The sequence below is a fragment of the Fopius arisanus genome, unplaced genomic scaffold, assembly GCF_000806365.1.
Source record: "Fopius arisanus strain USDA-PBARC FA_bdor unplaced genomic scaffold, ASM80636v1 scaffold00012, whole genome shotgun sequence".
Lineage (NCBI taxonomy): Eukaryota > Metazoa > Arthropoda > Insecta > Hymenoptera > Braconidae > Fopius > Fopius arisanus.
This window is the reverse complement of record NW_011887751.1, coordinates 498,784-524,563: the sequence shown is the minus strand read 5'-3', so window position 1 is coordinate 524,563 and position 25,780 is coordinate 498,784. Positions and strand designations below refer to the sequence as shown.

The 25,780-nt window shown below is 39.1% G+C and overlaps 2 protein-coding genes across 6 annotated transcripts; one reads left to right on the top strand and one right to left on the bottom strand.

Moving 5' to 3' along the window:
• Positions 1-297: 297 nt before the first annotated feature.
• On the top strand, positions 298-3,842 carry LOC105263004 (WD repeat-containing protein 5 homolog). 2 transcript variants are annotated; one of them, XM_011298948.1, is made up of 6 exons: positions 298-600; positions 666-889; positions 1,187-1,337; positions 1,407-1,608; positions 1,737-1,931; positions 2,002-3,842. In XM_011298948.1, exons 1-6 carry the CDS (start codon positions 320-322, stop codon positions 2,158-2,160), a joined length of 1,212 nt encoding a protein of 403 aa, XP_011297250.1. In that variant the 5' UTR covers positions 298-319; the 3' UTR covers positions 2,161-3,842. The 2 variants fall into 2 exon arrangements, with proteins under 2 accessions (XP_011297250.1, XP_011297249.1); XM_011298947.1 differs by having other exon boundaries at positions 1,148-1,337.
• On the bottom strand, positions 2,741-25,743 carry ssh (Protein phosphatase Slingshot). 4 transcript variants are annotated; one of them, XM_011298951.1, is made up of 7 exons: positions 25,440-25,743; positions 23,309-23,364; positions 18,128-18,287; positions 13,706-13,884; positions 11,302-11,367; positions 6,727-6,921; positions 2,741-6,648 (listed from the first exon to the last, which is right to left on the bottom strand). In XM_011298951.1, exons 1-7 carry the CDS (start codon positions 25,494-25,496, stop codon positions 3,960-3,962), a joined length of 3,402 nt encoding a protein of 1,133 aa, XP_011297253.1. In that variant the 5' UTR covers positions 25,497-25,743; the 3' UTR covers positions 2,741-3,959. The 4 variants fall into 4 exon arrangements, with proteins under 4 accessions (XP_011297253.1, XP_011297251.1, XP_011297252.1 ...); XM_011298949.1 differs by lacking the exon at positions 25,440-25,743 and adding an exon at positions 23,823-24,271; XM_011298950.1 differs by lacking the exon at positions 25,440-25,743 and adding an exon at positions 23,519-23,592.
• Positions 25,744-25,780: the final 37 nt, after the last annotated feature.

Sequence of the window (25,780 nt, the reverse complement as noted above, 5' to 3'; positions counted from 1 at the left end):
CGACTGGTGGGGAACACGGCCACAAGTGGGGATTTCGGAGAGTGGGGGTTACGGCCGAGGTTACTCCTCTGACAATATTCACTATATACTGAGGCAGTTACCGAATCGGCTGACGGGCAGACACCCCCATTGCGTGTGGCGCCCTCCCTCTCTTGGGGTGCAGTACTACGATGCCGCTGGGGTCACTTCAACCCCCAGAACTGAGCCTCTACTCATATGATTATGAAGTCACATTTCGTCAGAAAATACTCTATTCCCTAGAGGCACAATATATTATTCTTGAAATAATTTCTTTCTTTTGTTTTCTGATGATAATCGCATGCCTTCAGTCGGCCTCTCCAATTCTGTTATTTATTTAAACCTTAACATAATGAGAAAATCACTGAGACAATCAGTAATCAGCTCTCAGGCAAGTGCCTCCAAGAGTAGACAGTCCATCCCTCGGACATCAACATTAGGCCCGAGGAAATTATCTCGTAAAGTTAGTTATGCCGTTGTAAAATCGCATCACCAGGCTGGTGATGTTGATGAGGACAACAGACTCGCAGAGGTGGAGCAAGGGTTACATCTGGAAGGAGATATTACTATTCTCAGTCAAATGTACGCTTCGCAATCAACTGATTGAATGAATCCCCTACTTCATTATTTCCATTCGATTTTTCAAGAGAAGGGACTCAAGAAATCTTGTGTCTATCGTATACAGAGACTTTTGATTACCTGGGGATCGGTCTGGCCGACGGTACCGTTCGCTTGATCAACAGAAAAACAGGAGAATTCGAGGGAACCCTCAGGGACGAGGAAATTAACCAAAATCCTGGCACCACAACTTCTATTAAACACCGACCGGTGCAGGGAGCACTTCCTGTGACTCAAACCCTGACCGCAACTTGTAATCAATTTTATCCGCTTTATTACCCGAATCTAACGGAAATTTAGAAATTTTTGAATTAATTGAAAACGGTTGAAAAATTTTTGCCTAAAATTTCCCTGCTCGTATGAAGTTACAGTGCATTCATTAACAAATGTACAACTGTTAAGATATATTTGAATTTATTTACCCCTTTGGCGTTGATTTCAAGTGCTCGGGGTTCTCCAATCGATACGTTAATTAGTTTTCGCGATTGCTATTAGTCGTATTGATGTTCAGACGTCACCGGGTGCGTGAAATGCTGGCACTACCCCACAGGCCGTTGTCTCTACACAATTCGCGAGAATAGACAGACCCTCGGTCTCGCTTATCACCCGACTCTCCCCAAGTTCGTGACTGTCGGGGACGACACGAAGTTATGTGTCTACGATGAGGAGACAAAAGCCTTAGAGCGAATACTGCAGGCGAGGTGAAATGAATACTGAAAATAAATTCACAATTATGAATAAATGATGAAATAAATAAATGTACATCGTAGCAATTCTCCAGACGTAATGAACGGTCACAGATCTCGGGTTTTCGCAGCGTGCTTCAATCCCCGATCCTCTCACGAGATCATAAGCGGCGGCTGGGACGACACTATCCAATTCTGGGATATCCGAGAGCCCCACGCCTCCAGATTTATAAGTGGAGTCCATATTTGCGGAGATAGTATCGATATCAGTCAAGACGGCAAAGAGGTTCACAAAAATCTATCAATTCCACGTCCAAATGCGTTTTCCTCTCAAAGAGCGTTAAAAAAAATTTGGGAGTATCTTATTTCTCAGCTTAGACTATGAATTGCACATTCATAAAATTTTCTTCGCAGATTCTAACTTGCTCTTGGTCAAAACAAGATCCCATCAAACTGTGGGACTATGGAACTGGGAAACTTATTGATACCCTGGAGCCTGACCCCTGGGAGTCTCTTCTTTACACTGGGAAATTCGTCGGAAGTTCTTTTGCTAGTTGTGGAGGATGTGACGCCAATCTCTTCCGAATTATCGACTTGACCTCAAAAAAGGTTGAATTAATTCGTTGAATTCTTTTGAATTCTGGCTTCCGAGGGGAATTAATAATTTCTTGTTACGTAGACTTTATCTGCGATAAAAAAGCTGCCGGGAGGGGTGTACGACATTGATGTAGGCCCTCCCCATTCCAAATTCCAAAAAAAATCAGTGAGACGCCCTCCACCTCCCAGGATCGCCTTCTGCAGTGGAAAAACGGTCTTCGAAGTCGAATCAAATATCTAGAACTGGAAGAAAAAATTAATACATCACCAGTACAAATAAAATCTCTCCATTTTCCAAGCAATAAACAATGTATTATCATTTTTCTTTATTTCATACAAACTATGGTACAAAATTTATACAGAACAACGCACGGTATTTTCATCACTCATCCTCACTCCTCTTTTTTCCATTTCCTTTGGCAGAGAACCAATTTCTCTCACAGAATTCCCGACAACTCAATCCTCACTCATCCCTCATCATTGGTGGGTCTCATTAAAAAAAATTAAAACAAATTGAGAGAAACGAATATCAATCGAGAGAAGAAAAATCATTTCGTTACGACAAACTACTTAAACTAATCAGTCGACAACAGACGCAGTTGATTAGTGTCCGTTCAAGTGATTACAACAAAAACAAAATGAGAGAAAAAAAATACAAAAAAAGAGAGAGAATTCTTTTTAGGGTACAAAAGTGTCGTGTTTTTGGTTTTGAAGAAAGTCAATCTTATCAGTTTTTTTCAATTTTTGTAGTAAAATATAGTGCCTCTATTCGACACCTAAATTATCTCGAAATTCCATCCTCAATGTTTTTGTTTACTGAATTTTCCTCGTCAAAAAGAAAAGGAATCTGATATGTCATCGAAAAATATTCCTTCACCTCCTATTAGGAAAGATTGTACGTCGTATGAAATTTCTCTAAGAAAAAAAAAATAAATTGTCATGTTCAAAATCGACTAAGCATTTTCTCGTTCACTCTTTGCTACAGACATCTATACAACTTTTTATCAACACGAAAGCCATTTTTCCACGACAATCATAATTAACCTAAGGAGTACAAAGAGTAGGTGATAACAATCACATTCGCTCCTATTTACACGTAAATCCATCGATCACTCATTTATTTTCTGAAGCTTAAAAAGAATTGAAAAAAAAAAAGACTAAACATATGCTCGCACGAGCACTTCCAAGTGCCTCTGATCACAATTATTATTCCCTATAAATAACCCAATATTTTTCCGATTCCCCACTGACTTTTCCCCTTCATCCGAGTCTCATTCGATTTATTCCACTAATTTATCGGGACAATGAAAACATTAAGAGTTTTTGATCACATGGTGCGAGCCCCAGACGTATCGTTCACAGCCTGACCGAGTGCTCACGAATTATTCCAATTTTTATCGACACGAAAACCCAACGATTGCCAACTAATTACTTCACTTGAAAACGAGACTCGATGAACAGTAAAAGATCAATAAAATCGTGAAAAAAAAAAATCGTAAGCGAAAGCGACTCCTCCCCAGTCCATACACCAGACGAATTTTTCTTTCGATTCCCTGACTTTACCTGGGAGAGACTGAACCATTAATTGTACTAATTACCTAGCGTATGGACGCCCATACTTGAGTATTCGTGCATTTTAAAATGGCGCTGAAGAGATCACACAAACAGTAAGTCCCCCGTTCTCAAGAAGACCCTCCAAAATTCACCCACAAATCGTTAAAGTGTAACAAACCGATCTAACGAAATATCTCCAAAACAAAGAGAGCAATCAAAATTTTCCTGGAGACATTTTTTGCAGGTGCAATTTCCCTCTCCAAAATACCTCCAGACAAAAATTTCGCTATCTCCCCCACATCCGAAGATATTCGCCGAAAAATCGATGGATTACCCTCGAGCGGCTGGTGCATGAATAAAAAAAACAAATCTAGAAATAGTAGAGTCAGGGGTTTGGAAGATTCTCTCATTATAAATTCCGATAAACCCGGGACCAAAGGGTGACCCAAGAGGTTTACCTCCCCCTCACCTCCCTCCCCGCCCCATCTACATAGTATTATAGAGAGGCCCCAGCCTAGGCCTGACCTGCAGCCTAGTGAGTGGATGAGTCCTCCCATGCTGCTGCTGCTTTTTACTGGCAGCCTTGGCCACAACCGTGGCGATGACCCCCTGACATCCAACAGGTGGTCTACCCCTATCCCCCTCCTCCATAAATCCAGTTGCCATCATAACAGGAGCAGATCTCCTGGCAAACTCCTGTGTTGCAATTCTACTCTTAGCAGGTGGATGAACATTACCCCTCATCTTCACACCAGGTTTTTCATACTTATCAACGAGTACCCTCACCGAGAGATCCTCATTACTCTTGAGTACTTTTCCATCCCTCTCCTCCTCCTTACCCCTGATCTTACCATCATTGTGAGCGATAACTGGTGACGATGGAAGACTACGGACTTTCGTCTTCTCCTTCCTGGGCCACTTCTCCTCGTCATTACCCTCCGGTGACCTCTCAAATCTCGTGGATTTCGCCTCAAACTCCTTCTTGAGATTCTTAACAATTCCCGGAATTCCCCGATGTCCCTCTGACGATGACGACGACGATGACGATGAGATGACCTCAGGTGACTCCTCCCCAGGGAAAAATCTCTTGGTTTTACTCAGATTCTCGAGAATCATTTTGTGGTGCTTAACAGATGGACACTGGGTGGTGTCAACAACCTGATTTGAGGTCTCACTCTCAGATCGACACGTCCTCAGGGCATTCCCAAGGCCATTGTGGTCGAGAAGTGACGAGGGAACAGGTGCTGAGGTGGATAATCTGTCCACCTGATGATTTCTCTCCCTGATCTCGATCCCCCTCGACTCCCCCTTCATCTCTCCACGTCTCCTGGGTGTCGGTGACGTTCTGAACCCCAGGATATCCTCCTGTAGGCCATCAGTCGTCGACTCATCCCTCTTATCATCCTCCACCTGTGTGCAAACTCTTTTGACATTTCCCTCCTCCAATTTCTGTTTCGTCCTCTTGACAGTTCCCGGATGCCAGGGTATCTCCTCCCTGTCATACGGAAATAATCCACTAGATCCCAGAGGATCCCTGGGCTCTCCCCTCATGTCATAAGATCCCCACGAGCTGTTTCTCGATGGCAATGTCCCCCAGGACGTGTGAACACTCGTATCAAGACCAACAGCTGAATCATAAGAGCTCCAGGAGCTCTGGCGACTCGGTGAGTCCCTCGGTGGCTCTCGTCTCTCCTCTCTGTCAAATACTTTGTCGACGTGAGCCGAGAAGGGATCCTCCTTCTTCAATTTCCTCTTCTGAGGTTTCTCCGAGTTATTCTCAATTCTCTCCTTGTGCTCTTGCTTCTGCTTCGATGGAGTCGGCGATTTGTCGGCTTTCGATGATTTCCTGGGTGTGTGAGACCACTTCTGGGACACATCCAGCTTCCTGGTGTCATCCACCCCTCGTAGATAACATCCCTCATTACCCTGAAGAGCTTTCGCTGTTTTCTCCTCGTTCAGCGAATTTTTCAGGGCATTTTCTTTATCATTTCTCTGAATATGCTTTTGCTCGAGCTCTGGGGATAACTGAGCATCCTCAGGAGTTCCTGGCTTGCTGCCAGCTGCCTCGAACTGATTCGTCAGGTTGAGAACAAGTCCTCGGCGTTTTTGCCCCTGTGGTGATTTCTTCAAGGGATAGGTGAATTTTTTGGGTGTTTTCGAGGCAGTGGTAGGTGTCTCCGAGCCCTCCAGATGAACTATTTGGTTCTGTGATACGCTGTACGACTGGCCATTGGTGCAGGGAATCAGACAGAGAACATTCCCCTGTTTCTGGCTACTCTGGGGCCTCAGAAGGTCCTCCCTGGAGACTCCAGATGCTTTTTCAATGTTCTCCAAAGACTGTGAGAGAGGAACTGCTGGAAGAATATCCTGGAGCTCGACCTGTGGCTCCCAACTCTTCGGCCTCTGGCCTCGTTTCTTCAGATACGTCCCTGAGGAAGACGTCAAGCTGGGATGCACTGTTTTGTCATCGTCTGGATTAGTTTTCGATCTGTGTAGCCGTGTGGGTGACTTCAAATTTGTGTCCGACTTGGATCGCTGAAGTCTCTCCTTGTTCTTCATGGCATCAAGAATTCCCTGATACGTCTCCAACTGGGATAGAAACGACGAATTGGGTTTGATGCAGTTGCGCCTGTTTTTAACGTGCTTCAACGCCTGGGAGAAATCCCAGTTGTAGGCCTTCATGGCGTAGGCTATTACCACTGATGCTGAACGCGAAACCCCCATTTTGCAGTGGACCAGAACTTTCGAGCCCTCTTTTCTCGCTTTCGTGATGTACTTGAATGTGTCGTCCCAGTGCTTCAGCAGATCTGTCTTCTCGTCGTCGTATACACGTACATTGAGGTAGTTAAACATTCCAGGAAAGAAGTTGTCAATCTCTCGTGTTACATTGAGGATGTGACGGACTCCATTCTTCTGCAATTCCTCGAGATTACTGGCATTCCACTCGCTACCCAGGTATACGTGATCGAATATCTCGGTGGGTGCGTCCATCTGGCCAAGAATAATCAGCATCTCTTGATCGATAAATGGCTTAAACTCAACAAGATCCATGTCCAACTGCTCTTCAAGTCTTCCCCGTATGTACTTGGATGTCACTTCATCAAGATCCACCGACATCATTATCTCTTTGAGTGTTGCACGAATGACACGCTCAGTCTCCTCGCGTTCCCTAGGTCTGATTAAAATAAAAAATATCTATCGTTAAAGCAATAATCATTGACTTAATATAATCAATGCCAGAATAAATACTGACTTGGTGCGAACACTGTCGGGCGATGGTGGCCTTCTCGACTCAAGATTATCCATAGCATTCCACTCGTTGAGACACGAGCGATCACTTGCAATGCGTTTCTCATAGTAGCTGACCCAATCGTGTGACAAACCACCAGCAAAATAATTCTGCTCCCTCGCTTTGCTCGATACTTTGTGAAGTGTCTGCAGTGCTGACCTGTGAAATACCCATTTTCTAACAATAAAAAAAATTTCTCGTGAAATTCCGTGGGAAATAGTACAACCACGAGAAAATAAAAACTTATCCCCAGACATCCTCGAGACGCAGTAACTCAAACAGAAAAAAAGAAAAAGAAAAAAAAAAACATTGTGAAAACTCTGGCGCAAGCTGAAGCTATCGCTGACGCATTTTCCTCACTCGTAACACGATAATTTTTCTGTAATCAGATATACCCGAGACACCCACTGTCGTCAGTGTGACAATAAAAAAATTGTAATAGAATTAATAGAACAGCAAATGCATCAGGACTCTGTGGATAGTTAAAGGCCACGTGATTGGATAGTCCGTGGGGATGGCTTGAGGTTTGTGATGGAATTCACGACTTCCTGGGACAACCGCAACTATTGTATTACGATCTTTCCGCGTTTTAATTGCGCCTTTTACCATTCGCGATTAACGTACGACGTACTTACGTCCTTCCAGCATCAGGGGGCATGCTCATTGAATGATAGCGTCCTCCAGATCCAATTGAATTAATGATCAAGCCAATGACTCCATTACGCGCAAAATCTTTACTCATTATTCAATCGTCTGCGAAATCGCGTACTTTCATTTCGGCTTTAATAGTAATTATCCCGTAAATGAGGCGTTCCAGCGCTAAATTCGTTAAATATTTTTTTGTAGAGCATGAAATTATCTTAAAAATGAGATATTGCAGAGTGGATTCCGACCGGTAGTTTCCCAGATATACCGCGCACCACGGAATTTTTCACTTTTTCTTCTAGCTATTTTTCAGGGAAAATCGCTTTATCATCTACTATTACTATCCAAAACAATAAAACGTCAAAACGATATTTTTTTAACCGGTATGCGAGGTCAAGACCACTCGAAACACGCAACAAATCGACTCAGGAGAGAATATGCAGACAGGAAAAAAAAAAATTACCACGGAATACTAAAAAAAATAGTGAAAAAATAAAAAATAAAGAATTACACGATCGCTGGATGCAACGATAAATCAGTGTTTGCCTGGAATCCCGTGTGTTCTCCAAGGCGGTTGGCCTTGAACGGCTGGGAATGACGAGGAATGTGAAAAGTTGCCATTTTAAATTTTTAAATAAAAAAAAAGGGCAATTTTTCAATTTTTTCTTCCATTTTCAAGTGCCGCAATAACTATAAGCCATAGACAAAAGTCAATTGTCTCTATTTTTCAATCGTTGCGCACCTAGTAATGGACTTTTTACTGTTTTGCAAAAATAATTTTTTCTCTCGGTTATTCCATTGAATTTTCGCCAGAAGGAGTGGCACCCGGGAACAAAGACATCCCGAAGAAGCACAAAGAAACACTTCTTCCATATTATTCGTCGACCTACTGCGACTATTTTTTTTTTTGCCTGGCAATTTTTTTCCTCTCTTTTCTTCAAGCGTGACACCAACGACCTGACGTCTAACTTTCACCTGCACGTGATTCATCTGATCTTGGCATTTGCGTGGACGTGTGATAGACCTGGGTCAACGTAATTTCTCGTCTTTCTAGGTGATTCAAGGGCACGAGAAAGCGAATTCAGGGGTTCAATCATGAAATCAGAGATTCAACCGAAATCCCCAACGCACCGGTCCAATTGATTTTAACCCTCCACCTCAACACCCACCGATCTCAGAAAAAAGACTTGGGAACCTTTTTTGTAGCTAATTAAATTTCCTACAAAAAAAGTCCCTTGACATTTCCTCGTAGAACGAAGAGCTTCTCTGTAAATCAAGTCTGAAATTCGACTTGTCTCATTTCGCAACGAAATTCAACTTTCTAGATATTTTTCCATAATTAATTATTAAAACAAATACGAGACTAGTGACCAGACGAGTTTGAAAAGACACGTGATATTGAGTAGCCCTCCCCAATCGTCATCCACCGAATTAAAGCTAGTGGCAATGAAAATACGAGAAACTCCTGTAGATGCGGTAGCAAGACTACTCCAACTATTCCTCATCTATTCTGGGATCATCGAGGTCTCAGCGACCTCGTAGAATCAGTGTTTCCACGAACTGTCAAAATTTTCTCCAACAACACTTCCGCATCTACCGAATCGATCAATCGTCTATCCCAAATTATCATCTGATACCCCGTGAATAGATCAGTGATGGATGATGATAACCTAGATGATAGAGCCCTCAGTCAATATCGGGGAATGAATTATTTTTTATTTAACGTATCACCACTGACTCCATCGAAACTACTCTGTCTAATTTCTGCCAAGTCGTAATGAAATCGGTAGCAGCTTTTTAAACATGTGTTTCAGCTGTGCCAGGGGGTGATATTGCAGACTCCTGGGTCCATATATAGTGTTGGTCAGTGGGTCTTCAGACGTAGGTGTCACCAGAGAACACCTGTGCACCTGACTATTCATTAATTCTCCACTCCCATAATTTATTCATTGCGCTGTCGAAAAATCTGATTTCCTGAACAAAACGGCATTTTCCTTTCGAGACTTTCAAACATTTCAAAGAAAAATCCTCGAGTAATTATTCACTAAATTCAGCCTTTTTTATGGAAAAGCATTTTGAAGATTTTTCTACAGTCATCCCCGGATTTTTCAACCGCTGAATCATTCAACGACTCGTGAATATGAGTTTCTTTATTACGAAAATACCCATAAGAGATAACAGTCTGCTGAGAGGTTCACGTACGTCTCCTAACGGTATCCAACCGGAATATCGTGTAATACCCGTTGGCAATGGGTGGAGAATTTAAAAAAAAAAAGAATAAGAAAAATTGGAGATCCAACGCCAGACGATCGTAAAACGTGAGATAAAAAAATTGGGAGAAGATCATTCACATTGGCTTAAACATTCGTAACCCAATTTAGTAATTAACATTTTCCACCGGATCTCAATTAAATTCCCAAACTCATTGATCTCGATAAATTCAATAGGTGTGGATTAAACTGGAGAAATGGAAAATTGCTCTGACATTTTGAGCAAACACACGAGATGATTTAACGTCTGGTGAATGGGATACGACCGCCTGACCCACTGCCCAGTTCGCCACTGCATTAAATTGTACTTCTCATTTCTTTTTTTCAACCATTTTTTTTTTTCTCCTGGTCGTTCCAGTTCAACCGGAGCCCAGGCTTCGGGCTTCTTTGCACAAGATTTTTAAAAGGAGATAAGACCAACACCGGAGGCCATTCTTTCTATCTTTTTCTCCGGAAAAAAAAAGGATTCGCGGAACAAAACGAAAAACAAAAAAATAAAAAGAAAAACCGGTAATTACACAACGGAATTAAACACACATGCTCTTCGAGGTGTAATAATTGCTCGACTGACCCATTTTCATCATTCAAAATAGACGTGAAATAATTTTCAGGGGGTGAATTCGTGAATTTTTAGTGGAGATGAAAAAAATAATTATTTAGGTACTGGTGACCAAAAATAATGACACCTTTGCAAACATCTCGGTCCATAAATGGCGCGGGCGGTTGGACTTCCCTCTAAACCCCACCTTTTTGAAGAAGACCACGTGGTTGTAACTGGTGGCCACTCTATATTCACAATCATCCGAAAATAGATACCCAGGAGCTTTCGGGACTAAAAGCCCTCCACTGGCTCAAAGCGTCGATTAATTGAGAAATTCTGGACTTTTTTTTTCGTTGTAAAACGTCACAAAAAAATCCATCAATTTTTTATAATCTCCACGTATTTTTACTCTTCATTTCTGTTACGCCATTCCCTCAGTCCATTCTCAATCTGAACTATCATAAACGTCCATCACATAACCACCGGCATTTACTCAATCCTCTTCTACTCATTCTCCGCATTCAATGTCACAGTTATCAAATTGTTGTTAATAATACCCCAACAATGAGTCTGAGTTCTCGTGTGCGGGTCATTTCCATGGAAAATGCAGTTGAAACAAGTGGCGATTGAATTCAAAAGAAACTCGAAATAGATAAGACTCATGAGACTTCATATTTCCCAATACGCAATAATATTCACTCATTTAATTACCTAAGCAATAAATAAACCGCAATAAACCCCAATAATTACCTAATAATAAATTGAAATGAGATTGATCGAATTTCCTACTTTGCAAATTCCAATTTATCCCGAAAACTATCGATTTGAGAATAACACCGTGAGGAAATGTTTTCTAGCCGATTAAATTTCCGACAAGAAAATTCTCTTGACATTTTTACGTGAGATCGATATTAACTGAGATAAATCGATCCTTAGATTGAAAATTCAGTATCGGTTTGGGGCGCTGAATAATTCGATATGACCGAAATAAAAAAAATCTCAGTAAAACGGTAACTCAATGCCCCCTCAAATTATATCGTCGGATTGCAAATAAAAATATTAATAATAATAATAATGACTCACCACATAGCCTGCACCGAGACGGGTTTAAAGATGTGCTGTCGTCCGCATACACTGACGCTGAATCCCCTGCAAAATCAAAGGAAAGCGAAAACCGGAAATGAGTGCCAGTCAAGTGTGTAGGTGGTACATTACCCTCAAGCCCATTATTTCCAATCCTTTCTCGACTATTACCCGTTTAATTTCTCCCTCCCCCAATCAATTTTTTTTTCTCCCCGCCAGAGATTTTTCCCATGGCCAAAACATGAAGAGAATAACTCTCGCGTTGAGGTTCATTAATCAAGAATTTCAACGGTTAAATACAAAAATCAAACCGCATTGTTGCACCACCACGAGAAATTGAGGAAACATTAAACTGCTCTTTTGATTGTTCATTACAATGAACCGTAAATAAACGATTATTCAACGGTAACTGATGGTTTATGGGAATTCCGATGAATAAGATAATGATAACGAAAAAATGATTTTTTTTTTTTTTCATTCGCGGGTCATACTCGTCGTATACTCGTTTTCAGTTAAATAAATTAATTCGAACGTGAGTTTAATGCAATGGTATATTGCAGTGGAGTTACGACGGCATCCGTTGCATCGAATCCACTGGCTAATTACCGAGTATGAGCGGCTGAGTGCGCGTGTTACATAAAGGTCTGCGTTATGTCGGAGTATTGCGTGGTGAAATTGGAAATTTTGAGAGAGATCGTGATGAATCGATTCTCATCATTTCAACCATCAAATGATTACCGAAAAACCCAAAAAAAAAACTCGTAAAAATGTCTATTTTTCGAAAATCCGAATAATTTCAAAATTGTTGCTATTCCCGATTTTTCCAAATCCATTTTCAATATTATTTCAATTTCAATCAATACAACAAATGAATTAAAAAATCATTATTAATTAATTAAATTAAATAATGATGGATTTCCACTCATTTATTATTTTCGTATTATTATTAAACTGTAATATTTATTAAAAATGTCAGTTTTATGAATTCGTAATAAACAATTGAATTATTCATCCGATTCACATCTGAGAAAACGTTTAATAATAATTAATGAAAAAAAAATTGAAAATAATGGATTTGAACTAATTATTTTTTTCGTCTTATTATTAAACTATAATATTTATCAAAAACGGATGAAATTCTTGGATAAGCTAAAAATAAAAAATGAACTTGAAGCCCTCATCTCGGTAGACAATAGCCGTGAAAATTCCCCGGGTGTTGATGAGACACGAAATCCCCCCCGAGAATGAGATGCACAATGCGTTACCACGGGTCATTTACACGCTCATAAATGAACAAGAAGGAAATGTGTACGTGCATGTATGTGAAATTAAACGCATGACGATGAGACCCCCAGAAGAAACGGAGCGAACCCCGGGGTTCGTTGACATCTCAACGCGCCAAGTGACCGTCTCCCCTTCCTCTTTTGATCCGTATGTCTTAGCAACTCGTCATTTGCAGACTGCCTGGCACCGATTATTCCATTTTTTACCACCACCATCCCCACTACCCGGAGTCTCATGAATTTTCAATAAAAATCAATCAATCTGTTCGATAACTATCAATCAATCGACCTCAACGCGAGTCATCAGTTTTTTTTTCATCGAACAATTCTCGAAATTCAAATTGCAAATTCATTCATAATTATTTTACCCAATCCTTAATTTTTCAATTTAAATTATTAATAACAATTAAATTCGAAGCAGTAATTCATGGAAATGAAGAGATAAATTAATTTAAAAATCGTTCTGATTGATCGATTATTCATAATTATTTTCCTCGCTCATCCAATCCTTCACTTTTCAATTTAAATTATTAATAACAATCAAATCCGAAGCAGTAATTCATGGAAATGAAGAGAAAAATTAATTCAAAAATCGTTCTGATTGATCGATTACTCATAATTATTTTCCCCACTCATCCAATCCTTCGCTTTTAAATTTAAATTATTAATAACAATTAAATCCGAAGCAGTAATTCATGGAAATGAAGAGAAAAATTAATTAAAAAATCGTTCTGATTGATCGATTACTCATAATTATTTCCCCCACTCATCCAATCCTTCACTTTACAATTTAAATTATTAATAACAATTAAATCTGAAGCAGTAATTCATGGAAATAAAGGGAAAAATTGATTTAAAAAAATCGTTCTGATTGACCGATCATTCGACGAAAGAATTGTCAATACTAATGGAATTGCAAATATTGTAGAAATAATCTCAATGATACTAATAATCTCGAGTACATAATGCCCCACCTATTGATTATCCATTCTGTTATATCACCGAGGAATTGAAATTTCTCCTCCATTATTCAACGCTAAATCACCCAGATTGCGCTATCATGTGATATAATAATAAAAAAATCCACATATATTCAGTGAAATAAAGAATAATCAACTGACCCGTCACCGTCGAGGGTTATAGCCGTGTCGGCGAGCACTCGTAGAACGAGACCAACGGTCGCCTGTGCATGACAATCAATACCAAGGAGGCAGCTCTCCTCTGCATCCTGGTTACCATTGCATGAAACAACCACTAGGTAACGCGTTCTTCCCGGATGAACTGATTCCAATTTAACAGCCTGCAACAGATTATTTATTACATCAACATTAGTTTTCTCCATTCCCAACAAATTACTTAATTATTCATTCAATTCAATCAATTCCTCCAAACCCCTAATTATTCAATATACAATCAACATTTCGTTCATTCATATCGTTTATATTTAAATTTCAATTTTTTACTAGATTAATTAATTGTTAAGAATTAAGTGAATATTAATTTAATATAGACGGTGAAATGAAAAATAATTGAGTTGAGGAAAAAGGTGAGAAGATATTTTTTCAGTTTCACTTCTCACATCGCAAAATTCATAAGGAAGACTAAAAAATAATTCCAATTACCTCCCCAATCTCCCGAGCCATCATCATTACATAAAATGATAGTTTAATCCACCAAGCAATTAAGTTTAGCGTAAAAAGTGAAAGAATAGTAAAAATAAAAATGTAGAGAAGAATAAAAAAAATGATATTGTCGCAGGAAGTCATTTGCTTCGACAGGATTTCCTGGTTAGCCCCTATTCGCTGTTTTATCACCACAACAAATGTTTTTTTATTATATTTATCCACAGGGAAACACCAAATCGACGTAACAGAATCCAAAGATAAAACCAGAATTATCCTATTAATCTAGCATAAACGGTTTAAGCAATAAATACCACCGATGCTGGTAATGATTTTAGTATTCACTCTGTTAGGAGGATTGCAGCTTCCTTCTTCCGTATTGAAAGTGCACAAAATCGTGAAGATCAATTGGTGGAAAGCAGAAATTGATACCGAGTGAATTACGTAAGCGAAATCCGAGGCTAACGTCTTCTTTATTTCATGCGCGAATGATAAATTTGTAACGAAATCTCCGCTGACGTTCAGTTATTAATTACAGAGGAAGCAGTTCCCTGAATTTTTTTCTCCTAAATCAAACCGACAGTCTAAGTCTCAATTTTCAAAAAAATTTTTGTCAATTCTCACTGCTGAATATTTAATAATTTAATTATGTTAAATAAAAAAAAAATAAAATAAAGCGAATGTGCGAATTTTGAGATTTTTTGAATTTTTAAATCTTGCTAAATTCGTACAGTAATTTGAAAATTATTGCAAATGGCGTGAGTAAAAGAATAATCCGTTGCTCCATTAACTCGTTAAAACGAATGGAATGATCTCGACTTAGCAACAAGAGTCCAAAGTCGATAGTTGTGCCCTGAATCAACAGACGCGATTTTTCCCTGCATATAAATATCGAAGTTACCCGTTAATCATCACTAGCCGAACAACTTCTCCGTCGCAGGGGTTGATTAATGACCGTTACCACTGAATAATAAACCCCATCCCCATCGAGTGTTTCCTCCCACTAAAAACGAATCCAAAACGATAATCTCCCAAAAAAAAACTAAATAAAAATTCCAATACCCCGAAAAAAAATTGCATCAAGTACCCAACACGATAATCAGCTAAAAAAATACTGCATAAACCCGACACATCGACCCAAATCCCCCGATTATTCCACAGAAAAAAAATATCAATGTCTCACCTGGAGTTCCCCTAACCCAGAGAGAACCGTTACCCATTGTAATTGTCGACACGACTGACACTTTAACAATTGACGAGTCGAAAAATCCACATTCACGGCAATAAACTGTCCCAAGGCATTAACATACTTTCAATTTTGCCCACCGAGTATTTTGATGGCGTGAAAAGAGGCCACAGTTGTCAAATTACCCGACACCGTTGACATTAAGCTCATCGAGAGTACTTCCTACCCCCCCACCACCACCACCACCACCACCACCACCGCCACTTTATTCAAAACGGAAGTGACCTACCAACGCCTACACGAAAAACCCCGAAGAAAGCAATTCATCCGCACCACCCAAGTGATCATTATTGTTAACAATAATGAAACACGATCTTAACCGAGAGACCCATTTCCCTGACACGCATCATTGCGTCGTAATCGTAACACTCGAGCTATTCCATATTCAATCATCCGCTATTTCCACCGAATTATTCCACCCAAATATTTCCATATTTCCATATTCTCATATTTCCATATATCCATAACACAATAATTAACTATTAAAATCATATAAAAATATGAATTCAACCTAAATTAGCAGCGATCAAATGAGCAATTGAAACCGACATGACCGGTAGGACTTGCGTCGAGGACTTGTAATGAATAAAAGAGAAATCACCAGGCGATTTCCATTGTCATAAAATTTAATGTAAACGTATCACCGGCCCCTAGCTCAACTAATAATAAATTTCATGCGTGTTACGCACATCCTGCGCATAAAGCCTCTCGCTGAGACTAAAAATGAAAAATCATTTGAATCTGATAAAGACGAGGGAGAGAATGATGATGATGATAGGTATAGCAGAGGTAGAGTATCTAGGAAAAGGCAAGAAGCATCGATCAGGGTCCAATGAACGGACGGAGGCCAACCGGTCCAACAACCAGCCGCTGCTCTCGGGAGAGGTCTGTCCCAATAAAAAACTCATGCCGGGATCAACCTGCCTCCGAGACGAAAAAATAAATAAATAAATAAATAAACGATTGGCTGGAGGGGTAGAGAGAAGGAGGATGGAGAGTTACTTCAAAACCGCAGAAATGGCGATCTACCTCCAGTATCTCCAGAGGAATCTGCTGATGGAGGGAATCCTGAACTGGATTTTAACCCAATTAGAGGATATTTATATTTAGATAGTGGGGGGGAAAATTCAAAAGTTGTAGATTAACGCGAGTAAAACCAGTTTATCCAGCGCAAATAAAATTTATTTCCTGTGTATTTTTACCAGGAGACGATCACCACGACGGGAATTACCGATTTTGGCTAGAAATTCTAGATAAATAACTGATTCAATGTTAAACTCGATGGATTTATCCAAATTAAAGATGCTAATCTCGAATTGATAAATGAATTTAACCGTAAAAATATAGTTATGATAAATTTAATGGATATAATAAAGATAGAAGTGAATTCAAATGGTAAACGAGTGATAGAGATATTGAGGAGTATCCAGTGTTGTGCCAGATAGCAGGTAACATTTTGAAATGCCAAGGAATATCGGATATCGATTGAGTCTAAGGATTCAGCGGTTAAATCCACTGGTTCACCAGGGAATCGAGGCCAAACGTCTATTCCCTTTCTCGATACACGTGCACATCCCAATATTTCAAAACCACCAAGGATTCAACCTCTTCTACCCCGAGCACTTAAAAATCTTAAACGTGAAAGTCACTCGGTGAACGTGATCCTTTATTCAATCGATGAGAAAGACAGCAGCACTAATCTTCATTACATTTCAAGCCCCCGTCTATATTTTTTCACTAAAAAGTAATTTAACTATTCAATAATAATTGCACGTGAAATTCGATTGATCCCTAAAGCTATCGATCAGCGCAAAACGATTATTTAAAAAAACAAATCCACCAGATGATTGACTCGAGTATCAGAGTCTCAATTTCCCTAAAAAAATATTAAAACTCAGATATTTTAATGAATTATCCTCGTGAAAGTGTCGCAACGTAATCCCCAGCGCTCATCGTCCGAGACGAAACGAATGAAAGTGAGTAGATTTACACTAGCGGACGTCAAGAGTTTAAAAAAAAAAATACGAATTCACCAAGTGAAACTGCCACCGGATCATATGTTTCTATTCCACATTTTTCTCTAATAACATATCCGAGGCAACTAAAAAGTTAGCCAACAAATAGCAAAGGATTAATCCCGACTGGCCAGAATTCCGCAATTAAAATAACAGCTTTTCATTAATTAGAAGAAATTTAACCGAGTGAAATGCAAGCGGATATGATTCCGGGTTCAATCAGTCAATCAATCATAAACTCATTGGACCAGAGAGATTTCGAAATTCAAGTGAATCAAGACTTTTGTAGACCGGAAACTCACAATAACCAATAGTCCCCTCCCATTGTCTTATTTTTCGGTTGCAATTGAGAAACATCTGGACACACCTGAGTTTCATAATAATTGTGTTACTCAGGCAATTATTCCGATTACCCCAGGCTGAGATATTTGCTTTGCAAAGCAGTTCAGTAAGAGATGCTGGAAATCGATAAGACTGTGATTTCGTTGATTACGTAAATGTAAAACACCTCGAGGGTTTGAATTAAGTGGTGATTTGAGTGATTGTTTTCGTTCAAACTGCTCTGACGATTGCGGAATAAAAAATTGTTGACTTGAGAGTGAAATTGAAATTTTTAAAAATCCCTGTCCACCTCGCGTTCGATAAATTATTTGGACTCACCATTTTGAGGGTCTCTTCTGGTCTCAGCAGCCAGAACATAGACTGGAGATGCTGTTGAATATCGCATCCTGCTGCTGATACTCTTCTTGATGGTCTTGCTCGCTCAGTCGGTGGTAGTATCAGTGCTGCTCCTTTTCCCGCAAAATAACACTCGCTCAAACTGCAAAAATAAAAAAAAAACCACGATAAACATTAATTCAAAATATTGAACATATCGTCACGAAGAATTGTTTTCCCAATCATCACGAAATAATCAAGAGTATCAAATTGCTGAAACTCTTTCCTGAAAAATCCAGGAAATGTTTAGATCGAAGAAGATATCGACAGAAAAAATTATATAATGACATAATTAAATAATAAAATGGATTTAGTGGATAATTTAGATGCAAATTATTGAACTTTCAAGAAAAATCTGATTCCGATGATTTAGGGATGAAATTTAAAGCCGACTGAGTGTCAGGGTCTGATGCACGTTGTAAAAGGGTTTGTCGATCGATATCTTCGTCTGCTGCCCTTTTGCCAGCGTCTCTTTGTTTTCTAGACTGCTTATCCATGCCCTGTGATTACCAAGAGGAAAAAAAATATGAAGAGGGGGCGAAAGGGGAAAATTTTCTCCCCATTGAACAGCACTGCAAGGGGCCTATTGCACAATCGCATTAGTGGATCACCCGTTCGTGATAAAAGGATTTATGGAAGCGTTCACAGTGTATTCTGTCCCCAGTGCTCCACCATAGATGGAGGCTTTATTGGTATTTTTACAAGGGGATAACAAACGAGACTTTTGAAGCATCGAACTCCGATATTGCGAGTTAATCCTCATGAATGAATTATGAAGTGTCCGGCTGTCATGGAAGAAAATTTTATCTCCATCGTCGCGATAAAAAATTGTAGATTAATCGAAAAATATGGGTTCTACATAAAAATGATAGAGAACTTTTATCTAGGGGATACAATTGCCGAGAAAAAATGTCTCTTGATGTTTCTGTTTAAAGCTGATGATTTTCAGAATAATTGACGTCAAAAAACGTTGAAAAAAAATTGTCCGAAGAACTTGAAGTTTGTAGAATGTAAAATGGATTGAAATAAATTTTCCCAGTGTCGAAAAATCGTAAAATGAAATTCACCCGGTGAAAAAAAGATCTTCACGAAAATAACAGTAGAAAATCCTAGACCCCGATGTCCAAGTATTTCCAGGTCTAAGAATGCAGCTGTTCGGTATTCACTCGAGCTCTCGTAGCAGGTCTTTAAACCGTTTTCTCCCCGGTCATGATTACCGAGGAAGGGAAGACAGTGCAAATATTTATACATTCATCCGAGGATAAAGTAAAAAAAAAAGATCGAGAAATAATCCTGAAATTTCGTGAGAGGGAACGAGGGGCAGAGGACAAAAATTCCTCTCACGTATCCTAGAGTTGAGGCATCAGCTCGTTTGAGGAATTGTTGAGGAATCGTTGCTTGGAAACCAGGAGCCACAACATCGAAACTATCGCTATACAACGAGATATTGGCTAGGGAGTTCCTAGGATCGTAAAACGGTCAACGTCCTCTGGGAAAATCGATTCTATCATTTTCTCCGCCTCAATCAAGTCCCACAAAAAATTTCTCTCCACCCAAATTAAAAAACCAAATGGAATACAAACGAGTGAATTTATGAATAACAAAAGATAAAAAATTCATACACAAACGATAACGACGAATTAATGAATAGATAAATTCTAGATAAAAGGGTCACACTCAGAGGTCTGGGGAGTGAATTTAAGTTGAAGAAATCGGTATCCGAGCATTTGACTTTTGACCTTCTCTTCCAGCAATTGACAAGTGCCCGATCATTTACAAATCGAAACGAGAAGAATAAAAAAAAGCTCGAGGAGAAAAAAAAATTACCAGTTACGTTCTACAGGGGAAAATCGGGCTCAAGGTCTCCACTTCATCTCTCTAATCATATTCCCCCCACCCTGACATTTTTCGAACACAAAGGAAACAAGGCTGCGACCTTCCGCCGGTTGCTGGGATCCACTCTTCTATTCTCACCCCTCAGGACCGTTTTTGCAGACACGTGGCCCTATACAACACGTTTCTCCATGGTGAAAAGGGAGAAAAACGTGAGAGAGGAATCTCTGGCTCAAAAGGAAGAAAAAAAAACGTCAACCAAGAGCTTCAGACTTTAAAATCCACTGGGAACACCTCTATTTTATGCTGTTACCAATTTTTTTTATATACGTGTGATAAATATGGGTTAATCTCGAAACCTATTGGTTGTACGAGAAAATACGAAGAATGATTTTTTCTTTAGAATTTAATTTGCTACAAAAAAGTTATCTAGCATTTATGATGAAAATCGATGGTTATCGAGATAGATTCTGGATTGTGAAAAAAGGTGGATTTGATTTGCTCCGATTTGCAAATTTAATACTGAATCAATTTTTAGGAGAACTATTGATTTTAGGAAAAAATATCAGATCATCTTTTTTCTCGGGAATCTAAAAAGCTACAAAAATGTTCTCCACCATTTCACTGAAAAATCGATAGTTATTGGGATAAATCGATAATCAATAAAAATGTAAAATTCCATCTAGACTCGGCCAATTCTCTTCTGAATTGTACTTTTCAGTGAAGAATTTTTTTCTAAGATAAAAACTAAAAGTAGTGCCTGAGGTGTAGCCGAGCGTGTAAGGTCGTAGCGAAAGTCGAGTGATTTCGGAACAGAGTAACCAATAACTCGAGAATGATTCATTAAAATTTTTATTTGAAGCATTCGAAAACACCTTGCAAAATCAATGACACCCGCCAATTATTCGCCCAGAAAATACCAAGACAATCTCCATAAACATTGAATTATCCCCAACATCTCAAAACAACAATTTAAAAAAAAAAATATCAAACAACAAATTGAATGCGCATTGCAAAACCCCTCGAGCAATAATTCAATAAAAAATCCTATGACCTCCAAAAATTCCGAGAATGTTCTCACGTAATCATTAATTCATTAATGAGGCCCCAAAATGAGTCAAGTGGAAGAAAAAAAAATTCTTTCGTAACTCATGAAATATTCACAACCAACCTGATATACTGTGCATATCCATGCCGAGGATCCTCCAGGAGGAATCCAGGATTCCTCATCTCGATATTTTGAAAAACCATTAAAACAGTTCTACCAACGTCTCACGAATCACTCCATGATAAATAAAATCAATAAATTCGCCTGATGCCACCAGAAAAATAAACGTAAAATAATCACCACGTGGTCGAGTGGTCACTAGAACATGGCGTCACACAATTGAAACAACACCGAGTCCCGAAGTAATAATAAACAACAATAAATATTCATAATTGAAATTGTGCATCCGGTACCATGAATATTCAATAATTGATTGAAGTCTGGTATTTCCGGCCCATGCACCGAAAAAATGCAAAAGAGATTGACATATCCGTCAGGACAAAATGTCTTCAACGAGTGGAACAAATATTTTCGTCTGTTAAGTTCTGATTGTCTCTGGTGTTTTTAATTATTTTAATTGTCTTCGCAGGGGGAAGGCTATTTGGTAATACAGAAACATCCGAGTACTACGACAGCAGTGAAACGACTGATTCAAAGAGAAGGGGAAGGACAGTTTGAAACGGGTGTTGTTTGAAATTGTTGGAGGGGGAAACAGCCGGTCTGCGTCGGGGCAGGACTTCCCCTCCATCACTGATGATATTCCCCCATCATCCTGATTTTTTACCGATTTTTTCCATATTTTTATACAATTTTTCCCCTTTGATAAGTCAACCGATGCTCAATCCCCCGAAAAAAAAATATTTCCATCTCCCCCAGGGCTCTAAATAATTTATAATCTTTATATAATACTACATTAGAAAAGTTTCATCAGATTTCATCAACAGGTAGATGATTTAGTAATTGAAAAATAAAAATTCATGGCAATTGCAAAATTGGAATTCATAGAAATTGGTAAAAATGAAATTTCGGTTTTGTGGAGTGATAAATCAAGAGTTCAATTACAAAAATGAGCAATCCTCTGAATGAGGAAGTCAATTGTTCCCCATTTAGCTCGAAAAACCATGTGTTTAGAGGTCTGTTTAGATAATTTGATTTAAAGAGATTTAGGTGATGGGATCACACGAGTTCGTTGGCTCCTCTGGCTCCTTCATCTGGCGGTTTATTTTAGATCATCCCAAGAGTTACTGCTTTTGCATTCTGACCTTTTCTCAACACCAACACCAAAAAGCCCCCCCTCACCCCCACTAATAAACCAAGTACTCTCTCACAAACGTGTGTTTAATTCAATCATCAAACGGCCCTCAAGAGAACAATTAACCCGAGGATAAGAACCCAGACAACGAGTTATAAATTCACCACAAAAAAAGACTCTTCTCTCAATCTCCATTATTAAATATAAAAACCTAATGTCAAGCTACTTTGCTCAATTCACTGAACAAAGAATCGATGGAATAGAAAAGTACGTCACTCCCATTTCTCGACCGCAGAAAAACAGAGTGAAAATTCTGCGGTTGAAATTTCCCCACAGATGAAATGATGAAAATGAAAAAGAAAACGACCAAGAAAAAAAAATTATTGTGACTGACAATTGTGACGACAGTAACGAGCGTGTAATTGACCAGCTCTACTTTCGCTCTTGTTCAATTTAATACTCTCAACCAAATGAGATATCAGAGGCGATTATTCGAATAATTTTCTAACTCATAAATTAAAAAATTACGTAATACAAAAATAATTAAGCCGTCCCCAATAGTTCCTCTTTTTTCGCAAAAAATCAATCATCAAGACGTCGAAATAAAAATGACTCTGAACGTTGAATAACGAAAAACGCAATTTCCACAGCAATTTGCAACAATAATATTCTTTGTTTATGCGTCAAGACAGATGACACTTTTATTGGCAAAGACGAGTACAACGAAAACCCCTTGTTCAGCTTCCTGGCTGCTATCGTAATGATGAAAATGACCGATATGTGCCAAATTTTATAAATAAAAATGCGTAGATGACGGTAAATCCCCAAATTTGGTCTGGATGATAAACAATAATAATAATTCACCAGTGTATTCCCTTCCACAATTGCGACTATTCAAATAAGCATCCGGACTTTCACTCCAAGACACCAGAGATTACGAGCAACAACTTGTGAAATAAATTTCAATTTTTTTTCTCGAGTGGTCACTTACCTCTTGCAGCCACGCGTTGCATCTTCCTCATCAGTGGGTGCTCCTGCGCCCGAGTCCTGAAACAAAACCAATAACAATTCATTATTTATTTATCAAACAATTGTCCATTTTAATTCAATCATTGAGCTAAAGGAGGTCAAGCCCTCGGCTCTGCTCAGAGTTTAAAGCTAAGAATATACTGATTGCACTAAATTCAAAATTGATGCTGACCCGATTAATTCGAGAGAAAATATAAATCGAGAGCACGATATCGATAAGATGCGAGGATCTGCTCTCCATAATAAATCGAGAGGGAGCATTTATATTTTTTTAAATAAAATACATTTCCTATCTACACGAAACAAGATTTATGGTTCATTAATTTTTCATGGTTTGTCTTTTAAATCAGAGAAATGGAAGTGGCTGCGATTTTTGGAAATGGAATGAATGAGGAATTATTCAACGTCTCCTGGATATCATTCCCATGATCTTCCCCTGGAGCTCCTGATGCATGAAAAAGCCCTCAAGTGCTTACACTGTAATCCCCACATTCCAGTCGAATGGTTCCCGGTGTTGATTTAGACTTGATTTTTTCAATATTCTTGTCCTCGCACGTGGACCTCAGGATGCTGGACCAAGGAGATGGTGGCTGAGGTGCCCCAGGTGGAGGTACAACACAAAGTAACACACCTTTTTGCCGAAGAAGTATCATGACGTGTGAATAATCTTCACCCTGTTTATTATCTCATTTTACATCTCCTCCAGGACATCCACTTGTTCCTGGAGAAATTCTGTCATTCTAGTCTTGTTTCACACCTCAATATTATTATTTCTCCGATTCGTCGGGATCATTTGATGGATTTTCTCGGTGTCATTAATGCCACGGTTAGAAAAACGAGATTTTCTGGTTCTCGAAACGAATCCGGATAAACTTGAGTGGCAGCTCAAGGGCATATGCTCCAAGGAGTGCTAAACCGTACGGGTAGAACGCACTCATACGACTGATACATTTAGCTATCAACAGTATACGCGAAAATTTTGCGTCTCCCTGGGCTTCAGAAGCTCACCACCAGGGGATGTCCAGGTTGTTTAACATTTTCACCAGGACTCCAATTCCAACATAATTTTTTTATTAAACCCTCTCTTACTCTCTTCATCGTGATAATTCCGTCATTTAACTTTCTGCTCTTCTAGATTCGATTGCTTATTTTTAAAATCATTCTGTTTACTTAGACAAATGAAATCTTGAAAGGTTTGAGGAATAATAAAAATGGTGAGGGAAGACTTCTGACGTCTTGACAATCTTTCAATTCGTAGAATCGTTGAGAGGATTGTGTCTAATTTATAGAAATTGGCAGGCCCATGTGTTTCGCAGGATTGCTTAAACCGTGTTTTTGTCAGAAAAACAAAATTTATTTCTCTCTATCCAAAGCAAATTTATCCATTAATCTATTTTCGTTTGTTTATTTTTGAAAATGGGGAAAAATTGGTCGACTACAACTTCAGGTTTGAGGTGTTTTCATTTCCTCGCATCTGATTCAATTTCACTCGAGCAATTTCCATACATTTACCAATGGCAAGAGTATAAAAATCTCCTATTTCTGCACGAGCAATTGTGAAGTCGCCAGAGGATCCAATATTAGAATTCACACGCCTCGGATATGCGTTCCAGGAAATTCGCGGGGATTTCGACACTAGGGAAATTCCGGATGTTTTTTGTTTCCCGAGAAACTGCTGTTTTCCCTCAAAGACTTATCGAAAGATTTTTAAAATTCCCACCAAACATCTCTATCATTTGCAAAATCAACTTCCACAACCAATAATTCATCAGAAAAACCTCAGAATTGTTTTTTCGAAAATTAACCTCTCGCAAATCTCCCCAAAAACCACCCCTCCCCCTTTCCAAAACAAATTAATTAATTACTTTAAAAAAATCACGTTCTCTTCGTCCTGGAAAACCGGCCGGTTTTCAAGGTCTTGCACCCTCTCCCCCGACAAAAAATCAAAAAAAAAAAAATCCAAAAACCCCTCCAAAAATCCAGAAAAACCAGTACTGCTAGTAAAATCTCAGCTGCCAGTCGCTCACCCCCAAATCACCCCGAAACACCAGCTCCCCAAATCTTCCAAATATAAAAATAAAAAAAATACTCACCGAGCTCTGGGGTGAGCTTGAAACACTGGGCGATCGTTGCACCGTCACCAATGCCATTATCCTATCCACTTTAAACCGTTAAAAAAAAAAGTGAACAAATCACTCCCCCAAAACACTGATTACACTCGCGTCAACGACACATCGGTAATCCTCTCAAAACGCCTCACGATGTTGTGTCAATAATTCGTCTAGTCTTCTCGCTCATTGTTAATTTTATTTCATTTTTTTTTGTTTGTTAAACGTCACAGAGAGGGAAAAAAAACACACACACGGTATCCGCACAGTTTTACTCACACGCCGCCATCTTGGATGCCCAAATCTGGGGAATGACGACAGGTGGC